The sequence below is a fragment of the Mytilus californianus genome, unplaced genomic scaffold (assembly GCF_021869535.1).
Source record: "Mytilus californianus isolate M0D057914Y unplaced genomic scaffold, xbMytCali1.0.p SCAF_10, whole genome shotgun sequence".
In the NCBI taxonomy this organism is placed as follows: domain Eukaryota; kingdom Metazoa; phylum Mollusca; class Bivalvia; order Mytilida; family Mytilidae; genus Mytilus; species Mytilus californianus.
This window is the reverse complement of record NW_026262582.1, coordinates 53,607,134-53,618,944: the sequence shown is the minus strand read 5'-3', so window position 1 is coordinate 53,618,944 and position 11,811 is coordinate 53,607,134. Positions and strand designations below refer to the sequence as shown.

Sequence of the window (11,811 nt, the reverse complement as noted above, 5' to 3'; positions counted from 1 at the left end):
ATTGTTTAAAAAATTCTGCATTTATTTGAGTTTGTTAATTCACCTTTACCTTAGAAGTCCATGATAATTAGTACAGAACAAATAGTTTTGAATACTTAGCAGCTTGTGTTATGATATTTGGCATATCAAATGATGGAACAACTGTCATATTAAACACTTCTTGTTTTATACCAGCTTTTTATGTAACATAGAAAATCATTTTTAAGCCCAAATCTATAATGATTTACTGACAAAAATTCATGACACATTTATATACTTATTTATACATTTCATAGCTTGTCCAGCTAAGCCAGTGGGACCAATCAAATTCACCAATGTACTTGGTGATGAAGTGACCTTAAACTGGTCTCCTCCAAAGAAAGATGGAGGCTCACCAGTTACATCTTACAAACTTGAGATATCAGAAGATGGTAAAACATGGACACCACTTGATATTTCTGATACTACCAAATATACAGCCAAGGGTCTTAAAGATGGACAGAAATATTACTTCCGTGTAGCAGCAATCAATGCCGTCGGTGAAGGAGAGCTCTTGGTATCTGATGTAGTTATACCAAAGAAACCAATTGGTAATTTATATACTTCAATCATAAGCATTGTCCATGTTTCTTTCTCTTCATTTCAAGTTTGAAAAGTAACGTTTTTGACTAACCTGCTTTTAGTTTTGATTTAATTTGAGGATCGCTTCTTCTTTAAAGTAATGATATCTTTACTTTCTAAAAATTATGAAGCTTGCATTATTTTGGTAAAACAATATTTAGTAAATATAAATATTTTTTTTATTTTAGGCAAACCATCACAACCAATGGGACCACTTGAAATGACTGATGTCAGAAAAGATTCAGTCACACTTCACTGGTCACCTCCAAAGGAAGATGGTGGAAGTCCAATCACTTCCTATGTCATTGAAAAGCAAGACAAAAAACGCAAAACATGGACACCTGTCCAAAAAGTTGATGGTGAAACCAATCAGCTTAAAGTAGACAAATTACAAGAAGGAACAGAATATATGTTCCGCGTACGTGCTGAAAATAAATCTGGACTTGGGGAGCCATTAGAAGCTGAAAAATCTGTATTGCCAAAGAGTCCATTCTGTAAGTTTATCCACTGTTCTGTAAAATCCTATACTTTTCAATATGGAAATTGAAAGTGTGGATATTATATAATAACAGTATAACATTATCAAAATTCTACTGTAATGGATTCATTGTAATGTAATCTAATGATTTGAAATAGTCAGTTTGTTTGTGGACGTTATAAAAATGAACATTAATTTGTTAAAGATGTAAAACATGTGTTAGTTATTACCCTGTAAATGAATTTCTCAACTCTTTAAAATTTACATGGGAAATGTTTTCTGTTACAGCCAAACCATCAGCACCAGTTGGACCGATATCAATCAGTAATGTCACTGAGAGTTCTGCTGACATTGAATGGCAGGCACCTGAACAAGATGGTGGTGCTCCAATTGAAAAATACCAGATTGAATATAGACCAGCCAATAGGTCAACATGGACAAAGGCTGGAACTGTAGATGGAAATTCTTTCAAGTTTAATGTTAAAGATCTAAAGGAAGGTCAAGATTATTACTTCCGGGTCACAGCCATCAACAGTGAAGGATCTGGATCCCCATTGGAATCAGCTGATATGGCCAAACCAAGAAAAGTTATTGGTAGGTTAAAACTAGATTAAATGGTATACTGTGGATTCATTATTATTCATGAGATACCAATTTTCGTGGATTTCGTTGGTACAAGTGAACCACGAATTTAAATGTTCATTGAAGTACAAACTTACTATTATGTTGTATGTAGACTTTGACAAAGCCACGAAATCAAATATCCACGAAGATGCAAGATTTCCTCAATCCATGAAAATAAATGAATCCACAGTATGATGTAATTTTAGGTAAACTTTGGCTTTTAAGCATATGAATAGGAAGGAATATAAGACACAGACTATTGCTAAATCAGTTTCAAATGTTGTAATCCATGACTCAAAAACTAATAATGTATGTATTTTAAAATTGTTTTATTCAAAGAGAACATTAGAAGTTGAAGTCCAGAGATATTGAGAAATTGGAACAAATGAAGTAATGAATGTCATATTTCTGACTTTGTACAGGCACTAAACACTGGAAAGTTGGTTTGATCAGCTAGGTGTCTCAAACTTGTAAAATTTCCTTCTCATAAAACATTCCCTTCAGTAAAAATAAAATTTTAAAACAAAAAGATGAACAGACTTTTGTTTTACAATGTATTAATTGTTCTACAGAAAAACCAGGCCCACCAGAAAAGCTGACAACTGCCAAAGTAGGTCCAGACTATGTTACATTGGACTGGACACCACCCACAACAACTGGAGGGGAAAAAATTAAAGGATATGTTGTCAAGATGAAGGAGGGACCATCAGATGACTGGACCACTGTAGCTACATTAAAACCATTTGATAATAGCTACAAGGTTGCCAAACTAAAGGATGGAGTTGAGTACACATTTGCTGTTGCAGCTGAGAACTCTGTAGGTCTTGGTGATATGTGTCAACTTGAATCTACAGTAGTTCCCAAGAAACCTGCAGGTATGATATCTAACAAGCCAAATCTATTGCAATATTTGTAATTGCAAAAATTAGTTGACAGTCAACAGTGCAACCTCTCATTTAAGGAAACATTCAGAAAGTACTTTTGCTTTTTTTGTTTCTGTTTTTTTATTTGATTATGAGTTTTTTAGTACAATGTATGTGGAAAGTTATTAATTAAAAGTCCAATAAACAAACTGCTGTGAATAATCTTTTTCTCAACAAAATAAAGTTTTTGAATGCACATGCAATTGTATATTCTTTTTCTTTATCAGGACCACCAGAAAAACCAGTAGGACCATTAGATACATCAGAAATCACTAAAACTTCAGTCAAGTTGTCATGGAAACCTCCATCTAAAGATGGTGGATCTCCACTGACTGGCTACATCATAGAAAAGAAGGAAGGTAGACGTACAACCTGGTCCCTCTGTGATAAGATCAGTCCTGATGACACAACATACACAGTAAAGAACTTGACAGAAGGAACAGATTACATGTTCCATGTGACAGCAGAAAACAAACTTGGAAGAAGTCCAGCTCTAGAGACAGACAAAATAATTGTTCCTAAGAGTGAATTTGGTATGTTACAACATTCATTTGTAATGAATCCAATATGTTTAGATATTTAGTTCAAGTCATTTCAAGATTTTTAAATCAAATTTGTGCTGTCTTTAACATTTCTACCTCGTATATTTTGTCTTTTGGTGGTAGAGAATTCTTGTACTTGTTCCAGTAAAAGAAAACGCTCAATTTGAAAAATATGCAACAATCTGTCTGGTTGTAAATTTTTATGGTGTATCCAGAAGTATTTCTTAAAATTTGGTATGCAATTAATATCTTTTTTAATTTTTTAATTTTTATTAGAACAAATAATCATAATAACAGATTCTAATGATTTCATTCATTCTTAGTGTAAATAATGCATTAAACATTTGTTTCAATATATTTTTCTTTGAGCTGGAGATTTGTTAGCTTTCCTGAAATCCAATGTTTATCTCCAAATTGGAGAATCATATAACAAAATTAAACAAATAAACATGAAAAATTAATAATATTTTCAATAGACAAACCAGGAAAACCAGTAGGACCATTAGAATTCTCTGACATAACCAAGGATTCAGTCACACTTTCATGGAGACCGCCAACAAAGGATGGTGGTCTACCAATATCTAATTATATCATAGAGGCCAAAGACTCTAAACGTACAACATGGTCCAAATGTGGAGATGTCAGTGCAGACAAGACAATCTTTATTGCTGACAAACTTTTGGAAGGTGGTGACTATTACTTCAGGGTTTCAGCTGTCAATGAAGAAGGACCTGGAGCTCCATTGGAATCAGTCAAATCTGTCAGACCTCAAAAACAACTAGGTCAGATATCCTTTATGATATTGTATTTTACCATGTTTACAATCTCATTTATGTTACAGTAACATTATAAAAATAAGGAGATGAGGTATGATTGATGATGAGACAACTATCCATCAATGTTCAAATAAAGTGGATGTAAGCAATTATAGGCAACCCTACAGCCTTCAACAATGACAAAAACCCATACCGTATAGTCGGCTATAAAAGGCCCTGACATGAAAAATATGAAACAATTCAATTGAGAAAACTAACAGCCTAATTTATAACAAAACAATTAACGAAAAACAAATATGACAGACATAAACCAACGACAACCACTGAACTATAGGCTCCTGACTTGGGACAGGCACATAAAGAATGCGGCGGGGTTAAACATGTTTGTGAGCGCTCAACCCTCCTCCTACTTATCAGTATGAATCTAATGGAGATGTTTGGGCATAAATCAATGAGACGTCAACACATTAACACAAAAAGACAACTAGAGGTCAACATTAGATTGCCATTAGGAAAAAGAACTCCTTTCAATGTACATAAATGAAATAATTTCTTTTAATTGAACTCCTCCCCCAAAAGAAATCCCTTCTAAAATGCAACATTTTCTCTGCCCATGAAAATATCATTAGTGTAAAAGATATACTGATGTACTGGTAATTGTTTATGGAAATAAATTTGAAATACATTTGTCAATATTGTTAATTATTGGCCTGCTTTCAATCTATTAAGAGTGCAGTAAAATACTTTTGATTTCTTTTTTTCTCCATTTTTTGAATGAAATTTGGAGCCAAGTGAAAACAAGAAATAAAAAAACTAGGGTTTATTTGCAGAGGCACCACAAGCACCAGAAAATTTGAAGATCAAGACTAAGAACACTGACAAGGTGACCTTGGAATGGAAAGCACCAAAGGACATTGGTGGATCAAAGGTCACTGGATACCAGATATTCATGAAAGAGGATGATTCTGAAGACTGGAAAAAGATTGGGAGTGTTGGATCATTTGACACATCCTACACAGCCAAAAATCTTAGAACAGACAAACCTTACCAATTTGCAGTTTCTGCTGAAAACAAAATTGGCCCAGGACAACTTGCAGAGCTAGAGTCTCCTGTGACTCTACACAAGAAGCCAGGTATTTCTTTGGAATGTTATCTCATCGATATTTACACAATATTTGTTTTCCTGTCAATAGTTAAATTATATGAGAAAATAAAATTGAGTTCCTTTGCAAGCATGCAAATTCATCTGCACTCTACATATGTTTTTGTAAGTACTAATGATTTTCACATCAAAAGTTGCTTTTGAATTTTATCTTTTCATATTAAACATAAACAATCAGTCATTTGTTAAAATGAACATTATAAAAAATATAGAAATATTCAGTAATATTATGGGGTCATTAAAAACTGCAACACATGTTCCTAGTTCAAGTTAATCCGGATTTCAATGATTTTTATACTTCAAAATATGCTTATTTTTTAAATCCTTGGCCTACATATTAAAAATAATATTTGATTTTTAGAAAAACCATCAGCACCACAAGGACCTATTGAATTCTCTGATCTAACCAAGACATCAGTCATATTGTCATGGAAACCACCAAAGGATGATGGAGGATCACCAATCACAGGATACCAGTTAGAAATGAAAGAAGTAAGAGATCGAACCTGGTCAAAGGTTGACAAGATCAAACCAGATATAACATACTGTGTGCAGAGATTAAAGACCAATGCAGAATACATGTTCAGAGTAATGGCAGTTAATGAAATAGGAGTTTCTGAACCACTGACTTCAGAAACTGTTATTCCTAAGAGTGCTTTTGGTAAACACTTTTTTTTTTTATTTTGATATGTATAATTGAAAAATTGATCAAAAGTTTATGTAATAACATTAAAATGAATAATAATATCTATCTATATATATTTATCAAATACTTATTAACAATTCGAGTTAAAACTTCTCTGCATAGAAAATAAATATATTTGTAAAATAGTTTCCTTTAATTTTCATTTTTGCAAAGTGCATACGGTTTAAATCAGCTTTGGTTGTTGCATAATATTTAATAACCACACTGTATTGTCTAGCAAAAATTGTGACCAAAAATGTTTTTATTCAGACAAACCAAGTGCACCTGAAGGTCCATTTGAGGTTGCAGATCTAACTGAAAAATCTGCTGTGTTGTCATGGAAACCACCAAAATCAGATGGAGGTTTGCCTCTTTCTGGTTACATTATTGAAAGGAAAGACAACAAACGTCCTAACTGGGTCAAAGTTGACAAAGTATCACCTGAGACAACAACCTACAAAGTAAACAACATGTTGGAAGGAAACACATACACTTACCGTGTTCTAGCTGAGAATGAAGAAGGAGTTGGTCCAGCATTGGAAACAAGAGAATCCATCAAACCAACAAAACTAGCAGGTATGGTGATAATTTTGTAAGGCAGATAACTCTTTCATTACCTATGAAAAAAATATGTGTGAGATATTAGTGAGGATTATTGAATAGAAATATCATCAACTAGGAATAAACCTGGATATCAAAAGTAGTAGAGCATTAAACATTTTTTTTCCTATGCTTTTCCTAAATTAAACCTGTTCTCATCTTATATGTTTACAGCTGTCCCAGAATCACCAAGAGGACCACTCAAGGTCTCCAACATCAAACCAAAATCATGTGACCTAACATGGAAGTCACCTGACAACGATGGTGGAGCACCAGTTGTTGAGTTTGTCATTGAATCTTCAACAAATGGTGAGGACTGGATCCCAGTTGGAAAAGTAGATAAATTTACCAACACCTTCACTGTCAAAGAACTAGAAGATGGTAAACAGTACAGCTTCAGAGTTTGTGCTGTTAACAAAGTTGGACCAAGTAAACCTCTGACTTCAGATTCTGTTAAAATAGAAAAAGCACCATCAGTTCCTGAAAAACCTGAAGGACCACTAGAAGTCAAGGACATTCATAAGGATTCCATGACATTGTCATGGCAACCACCAACATCAGATGGAAATTCACCAATCACAGGTTACATCATTGAAAAACGTGAACCCTCTAGAAACTTATGGTCCCCAGTGAAACGTGTCAGTGGAGATGTGACATCTTGTGTTGCTGACAAACTCCAGGAAGGAAAGGAATATATCTACAGAGTCACAGCTGAGAACAAAGTGGGTCAGAGTAAACCACTGGAATCTGACAAACCTCACAGGGCCAAGAGTCCTTATGGTAAGTTACAATAAATGGACCAGTTAGCAGCTGACAAATTGGACATTAAATTCGATTATAGAAACTACTGGTCTAGTAGCTTACTCAAATGGAAACTTGATAAGACAGTCCGTTTAGTTGAACTCATAACTCAAATTTACAAAACATGAGATAAATGAATAAACATATGCTTTTTGAAGTGGTTATAACATTTATACAAATTACAACATTGGTTTGAAGAGAAAAAACATAGGAATTAAAGGTGCCTATTCAGTAATCATTTTCAATCTTTTTTTCAGACAAACCATCAGCACCTGAAGGTCCAATAGAGGTCACTGATGTAACAGAGAAATCTGCTGTGTTGTCATGGAAACCACCAAAGAGTGATGGTGGGTCACAGCTAACAGCCTACATCATAGAAGGTCGAGAAACCAGACGTTCAACATTCAAAAAAGTGGGAGAAGTTTCACCAGCATCCACAGAATTTACTGTCAGAGATTTGGCACTGGGAAATGAATATATCTACCAAGTCATTGCTGTAAACAAAGAAGGACAAAGTCCACCACTACAGACCAAACACAACGTTAAACCAACCAAGGAAATAAGTACGTTAATTTGATCTTATTTTATTTATTTAATCTTGTACTGTGAAAATGATACCCAAAAATATGAGGAAAATTCAAAGTTTTAGTAACTGATATTTTTTTATAGAAAAGCTCTTCTGAGAAAAAATCAGAGTGATTTAAATTATTTGAAAATTAAAAAAAAAAAAATTAAAAATCCCTTATTTCTATTCCAAAATATATATAATAACACAACTTAATTACTTACTATACTCATGGGTCATTTTATATATACAAAAACAGAAATAAAAACTAAGGTTCATAATTTATACTACACAGCAACCCCAGGAGCACCCAGCTTCGTCAAAGTCACTAAAACTGGAAAGGACTTTGCAGATCTTGAATGGGGTAAACCTAAATCAGATGGAAACACCAAGATTACTGCCTATCACATAAGACTGGCCAAAGGTCAACCAGACAACTGGACAGATGTGGCTAAAGTCAATAGTTACGATGAACACTTTACTGTTAAAGATCTTGAGGAAGGTGTAGATTACTACTTTGCTTTGGCAGCTGAAAATGAGGCAGGAATTGGAAAACAAGTTGAAACTGACCAATCAGTAAAACCAAGTAAACCTAAAGGTATATATTTGTTTTAGAGTTAATTATGATTCTTAATTCAAAGGTTTTTGGAAAATTGTAACTGAATCTATCATGTAAAATACAAGTCATTGGCCATTTATCAAATTAACTTCACTTTTATTATGTACTGTTCTATATTTGTAATGTTGATGATGATTGAAACCTTATGCATGATAAAGATACCTTAGTATTAATCTTTTTGTTTAATATTGAAATACTTAAACAGATAATTAGTTTACCCAGTGGAACTAAACACATAGAAGATTCAACAATTTCAGACATAACAAGACTGAGAACACATCATTATTGCCTAAAGCAATTAATATCTCTAAGCAAATAAGATAGATGTGTTTTAATGAACTATTATTAATATTGTTACATTGCTGACTTTTTAGAAAAGCCAGATGTACCAGGAGCTCCATTGGAAGCTACTGACATTTCAAAGGACAAAGTAACATTGTCATGGAAACCAAGCCCCAAAGATGGTGGATCACCAATCACTGCCTATAACATAGAAAGCCGTGACAGTTGGAAAGCAAAATGGATGCCAGCAGGAAAAACTGAACCTGACACTTGTACCTTTACTGTTGATAAATTGAAGGAAAAACAGGAATATTACTTTAGGATCTGTGCTGAAAATGTTGTCGGAAAATCTGACTACCTTGAAACACCAAAAGCCATCACACCAAAGAGTAAATTTGGTAAGTTTAAGTGGATTTGTGCGGCTTACTATCCATCAATTTTATTTAGAAATTGTAGAAAACATTTTTTGTATACTGCAAATTAAAAAAAAATCATGCTATGTGCCACATGTGCTTGGAACATGAAAATTTGGATAAGATAGTTATCATACAGTTAAAATTGACATTTCTATATTTGCCTGTCCAGATCTGGTTTTTTTTATTAAGCCTATGGAAAAGAACAAATGTCAGACAATATTATTAATATTAGGAAGTACACAACTTCAAGCTTTTAATCATTCAAGGATAAACACAATCTACAGTGATATGTAAATGTGAAATGATTTTCTCATAAGCCACATTTCATTAAAAACATATTCAATAAATTCTGTTATTCATTTTTTATGATGAGTAGAAACTGTATTGGAAATTTAGGAAAAAGTATTGTAAATATCAGTCTGATTCAAAACATTTTGCGCAACCTTTGAAAGTAGATATTATTCAATTATTTCAAAACCAAAGACGTAAATTTCACGCATTGAAAAATAATACTTTGTACAACTTCATGACTGTTCATCAATGATTAAAATGCAAAATTTTTCCTAATTCTTATGCAAATCTTATCATATTTTCATTTAAAATAAATAAGTTATTTGTTGGTATATAAAGAGTTTTTTTTTGTTTCAGACAAACCAAGTGCACCTGAAGGTCCTTTAGATGTGTCAGATTTAACAGAAAAATCTGCCGTGTTGTCATGGAAACCACCAAAGTCAGATGGAGGCTTGCCTCTTTCTGGTTACATTATTGAAAGGAAAGACAACAAACGTTCTAATTGGGTCAAAGTTGACAAAGTATCACCAGAGACAACAACCTACAAAGCTAACAACATGTTTGAAGGAAACACATACACATACCGTGTTCTGGCGGAGAACAAGGAGGGAATCAGTCCAGCACTTGAAACAAGGGAATCCATAAAACCCACAAAACAAGCAGGTAAATATAAGTACATTTTTTTAAATGGTACTTATTTTTATGCCTGAATTTGTTCGATTAGGCTTTACTGTTGAACTATATAAAATAAATATTTTCTTGAAATTATTAAAAAGATGTGGCATATATTTCATTGCAACAGCTACCCTATGACACAATATCAAAACACATCTATAGGTCAACATACTGTTTCATTAAAAGACAGGTGTTTAAAAAAATTTCTCTTACTCAACAGTCTTATTGAGAAAACAAATTATAAGAAAAAATCATACTAATCAGATCTTGATAATTGAAATGGTTCGTGTTGTCAGTAGAATTACGCAGTACCTTGATTTTCTATTCTCATCTGGAATATGCTTACATTAAAAATCCTTGTTTTTTTGTTAAATAAATTGCATGTGTGCATCTGAGTGTTTTAGGTTTATAAAAAAAAGTTTATTATATAAAACAAATCTTATTTTAACAGCTGTACCAGATTCACCAAGAGGACCACTAAAATTATCAAACATCACACCAAAATCATGTGACCTAACATGGAAATCACCTGACAACGATGGTGGAGCACCAGTTGTTGAGTTTGTCATTGAATCTTCAACAAATGGTGAGGACTGGATCCCAGTTGGAAAAGTAGATAAATTTAGCAACACCTTCAAAGTCAAAGAATTAGAAGATGGTAAACAGTATAGCTTCAGAGTTTGTGCTGTTAACAAAGTTGGACCAAGTAAACCTCTGACTTCAGATTCTGTTAAAATAGAAAAAGCACCATCAGTTCCTGAAAAACCTGAAGGACCACTAGAAGTCAAGGACATTCATAAGGATTCCATGACATTGTCATGGCAACCACCAACATCAGATGGAAATTCACCAATCACAGGTTACATCATTGAAAAACGTGAACCCTCTAGAAACTTATGGTCCCCAGTGAAACGTGTAAGTGGAGATGTGACATCTTGCATTGCTGACAAACTCCAGGAAGGAAAGGAATATATCTACAGAGTCACAGCAGAGAACAAAGTGGGTCAGAGTAAACCACTGGAATCTGACAAACCTCACAAAGCCAAGAGTTCTTATGGTAAGTATTGCTACATGTATCATACTTGCAGAGAAATATACTAAACAGTAAACTTACTATAAAAGTATATAAAAAGAAAATTTCCTTTGTTGAAAGTAAGGTTTCCTTATCTTTTTGGACCATAGGATAACAGTTATGATTGATACATTTATGTTTTCAGATAAGCCATCAGCACCTGAAGGTCCAATAGAGGTCACTGATGTAACAGAGAAATCTGCTGTATTGTCATGGAAACCACCAAAGAGTGATGGTGGATCACCACTTACAGCCTACATCATAGAAGGACGTGAAACCAGACGTTCAACATTTAAAAAAGTGGGAGAAGTTTCACCAACATCCACAGAATTTACTGTCAGAGATTTGGCTCTGGGAAATGAATATGTCTACCAAATCATCGCTGTAAACAAAGAAGGTCAAAGTCCACCATTACAGACCAAAGACAAAGTTAAACCAACCAAAAAGATCTGTATGTATTTTCAATTAAATTGACAAATAACATAATACACATGTTCTAAATATACATAGGTTTTCAAAGACAAAATATTAAAGGTTATACATCATGAAAGATTATAAAAATATGACCAATGGAATTGGATGTAAACAACTCTACCCAATTCACTGTACAGATTTCATATTGAACAAAGCCCATACCATATGGCAGCAACAGAAGACCCCAGAATGACAAAATGTGAAACAATTCAAGAGAGAAATCCAA

General features: G+C 33.5%; 1 protein-coding gene across 1 annotated transcript in view; it reads left to right on the top strand.

Annotated features, from left to right (window-relative positions):
• LOC127718789 (titin-like) overlaps nucleotides 1–11,811 on the top strand; it is a 319,779-nt gene that overhangs the window by 254,338 nt on the left and 53,630 nt on the right. The window contains exons 167-182 of the mRNA XM_052224839.1: nucleotides 276–569; nucleotides 789–1,094; nucleotides 1,367–1,672; nucleotides 2,275–2,577; nucleotides 2,853–3,158; nucleotides 3,644–3,949; nucleotides 4,774–5,076; nucleotides 5,467–5,766; nucleotides 6,061–6,366; nucleotides 6,565–7,170; nucleotides 7,449–7,754; nucleotides 8,052–8,354; nucleotides 8,750–9,055; nucleotides 9,722–10,027; nucleotides 10,491–11,096; nucleotides 11,257–11,562. Coding sequence (XP_052080799.1) covers nucleotides 276–569; nucleotides 789–1,094; nucleotides 1,367–1,672; nucleotides 2,275–2,577; nucleotides 2,853–3,158; nucleotides 3,644–3,949; nucleotides 4,774–5,076; nucleotides 5,467–5,766; nucleotides 6,061–6,366; nucleotides 6,565–7,170; nucleotides 7,449–7,754; nucleotides 8,052–8,354; nucleotides 8,750–9,055; nucleotides 9,722–10,027; nucleotides 10,491–11,096; nucleotides 11,257–11,562 — 5,469 coding nt within the window. The remainder of the gene's footprint in view (nucleotides 1–275; nucleotides 570–788; nucleotides 1,095–1,366; nucleotides 1,673–2,274; nucleotides 2,578–2,852; nucleotides 3,159–3,643; nucleotides 3,950–4,773; nucleotides 5,077–5,466; nucleotides 5,767–6,060; nucleotides 6,367–6,564; nucleotides 7,171–7,448; nucleotides 7,755–8,051; nucleotides 8,355–8,749; nucleotides 9,056–9,721; nucleotides 10,028–10,490; nucleotides 11,097–11,256; nucleotides 11,563–11,811) is intronic.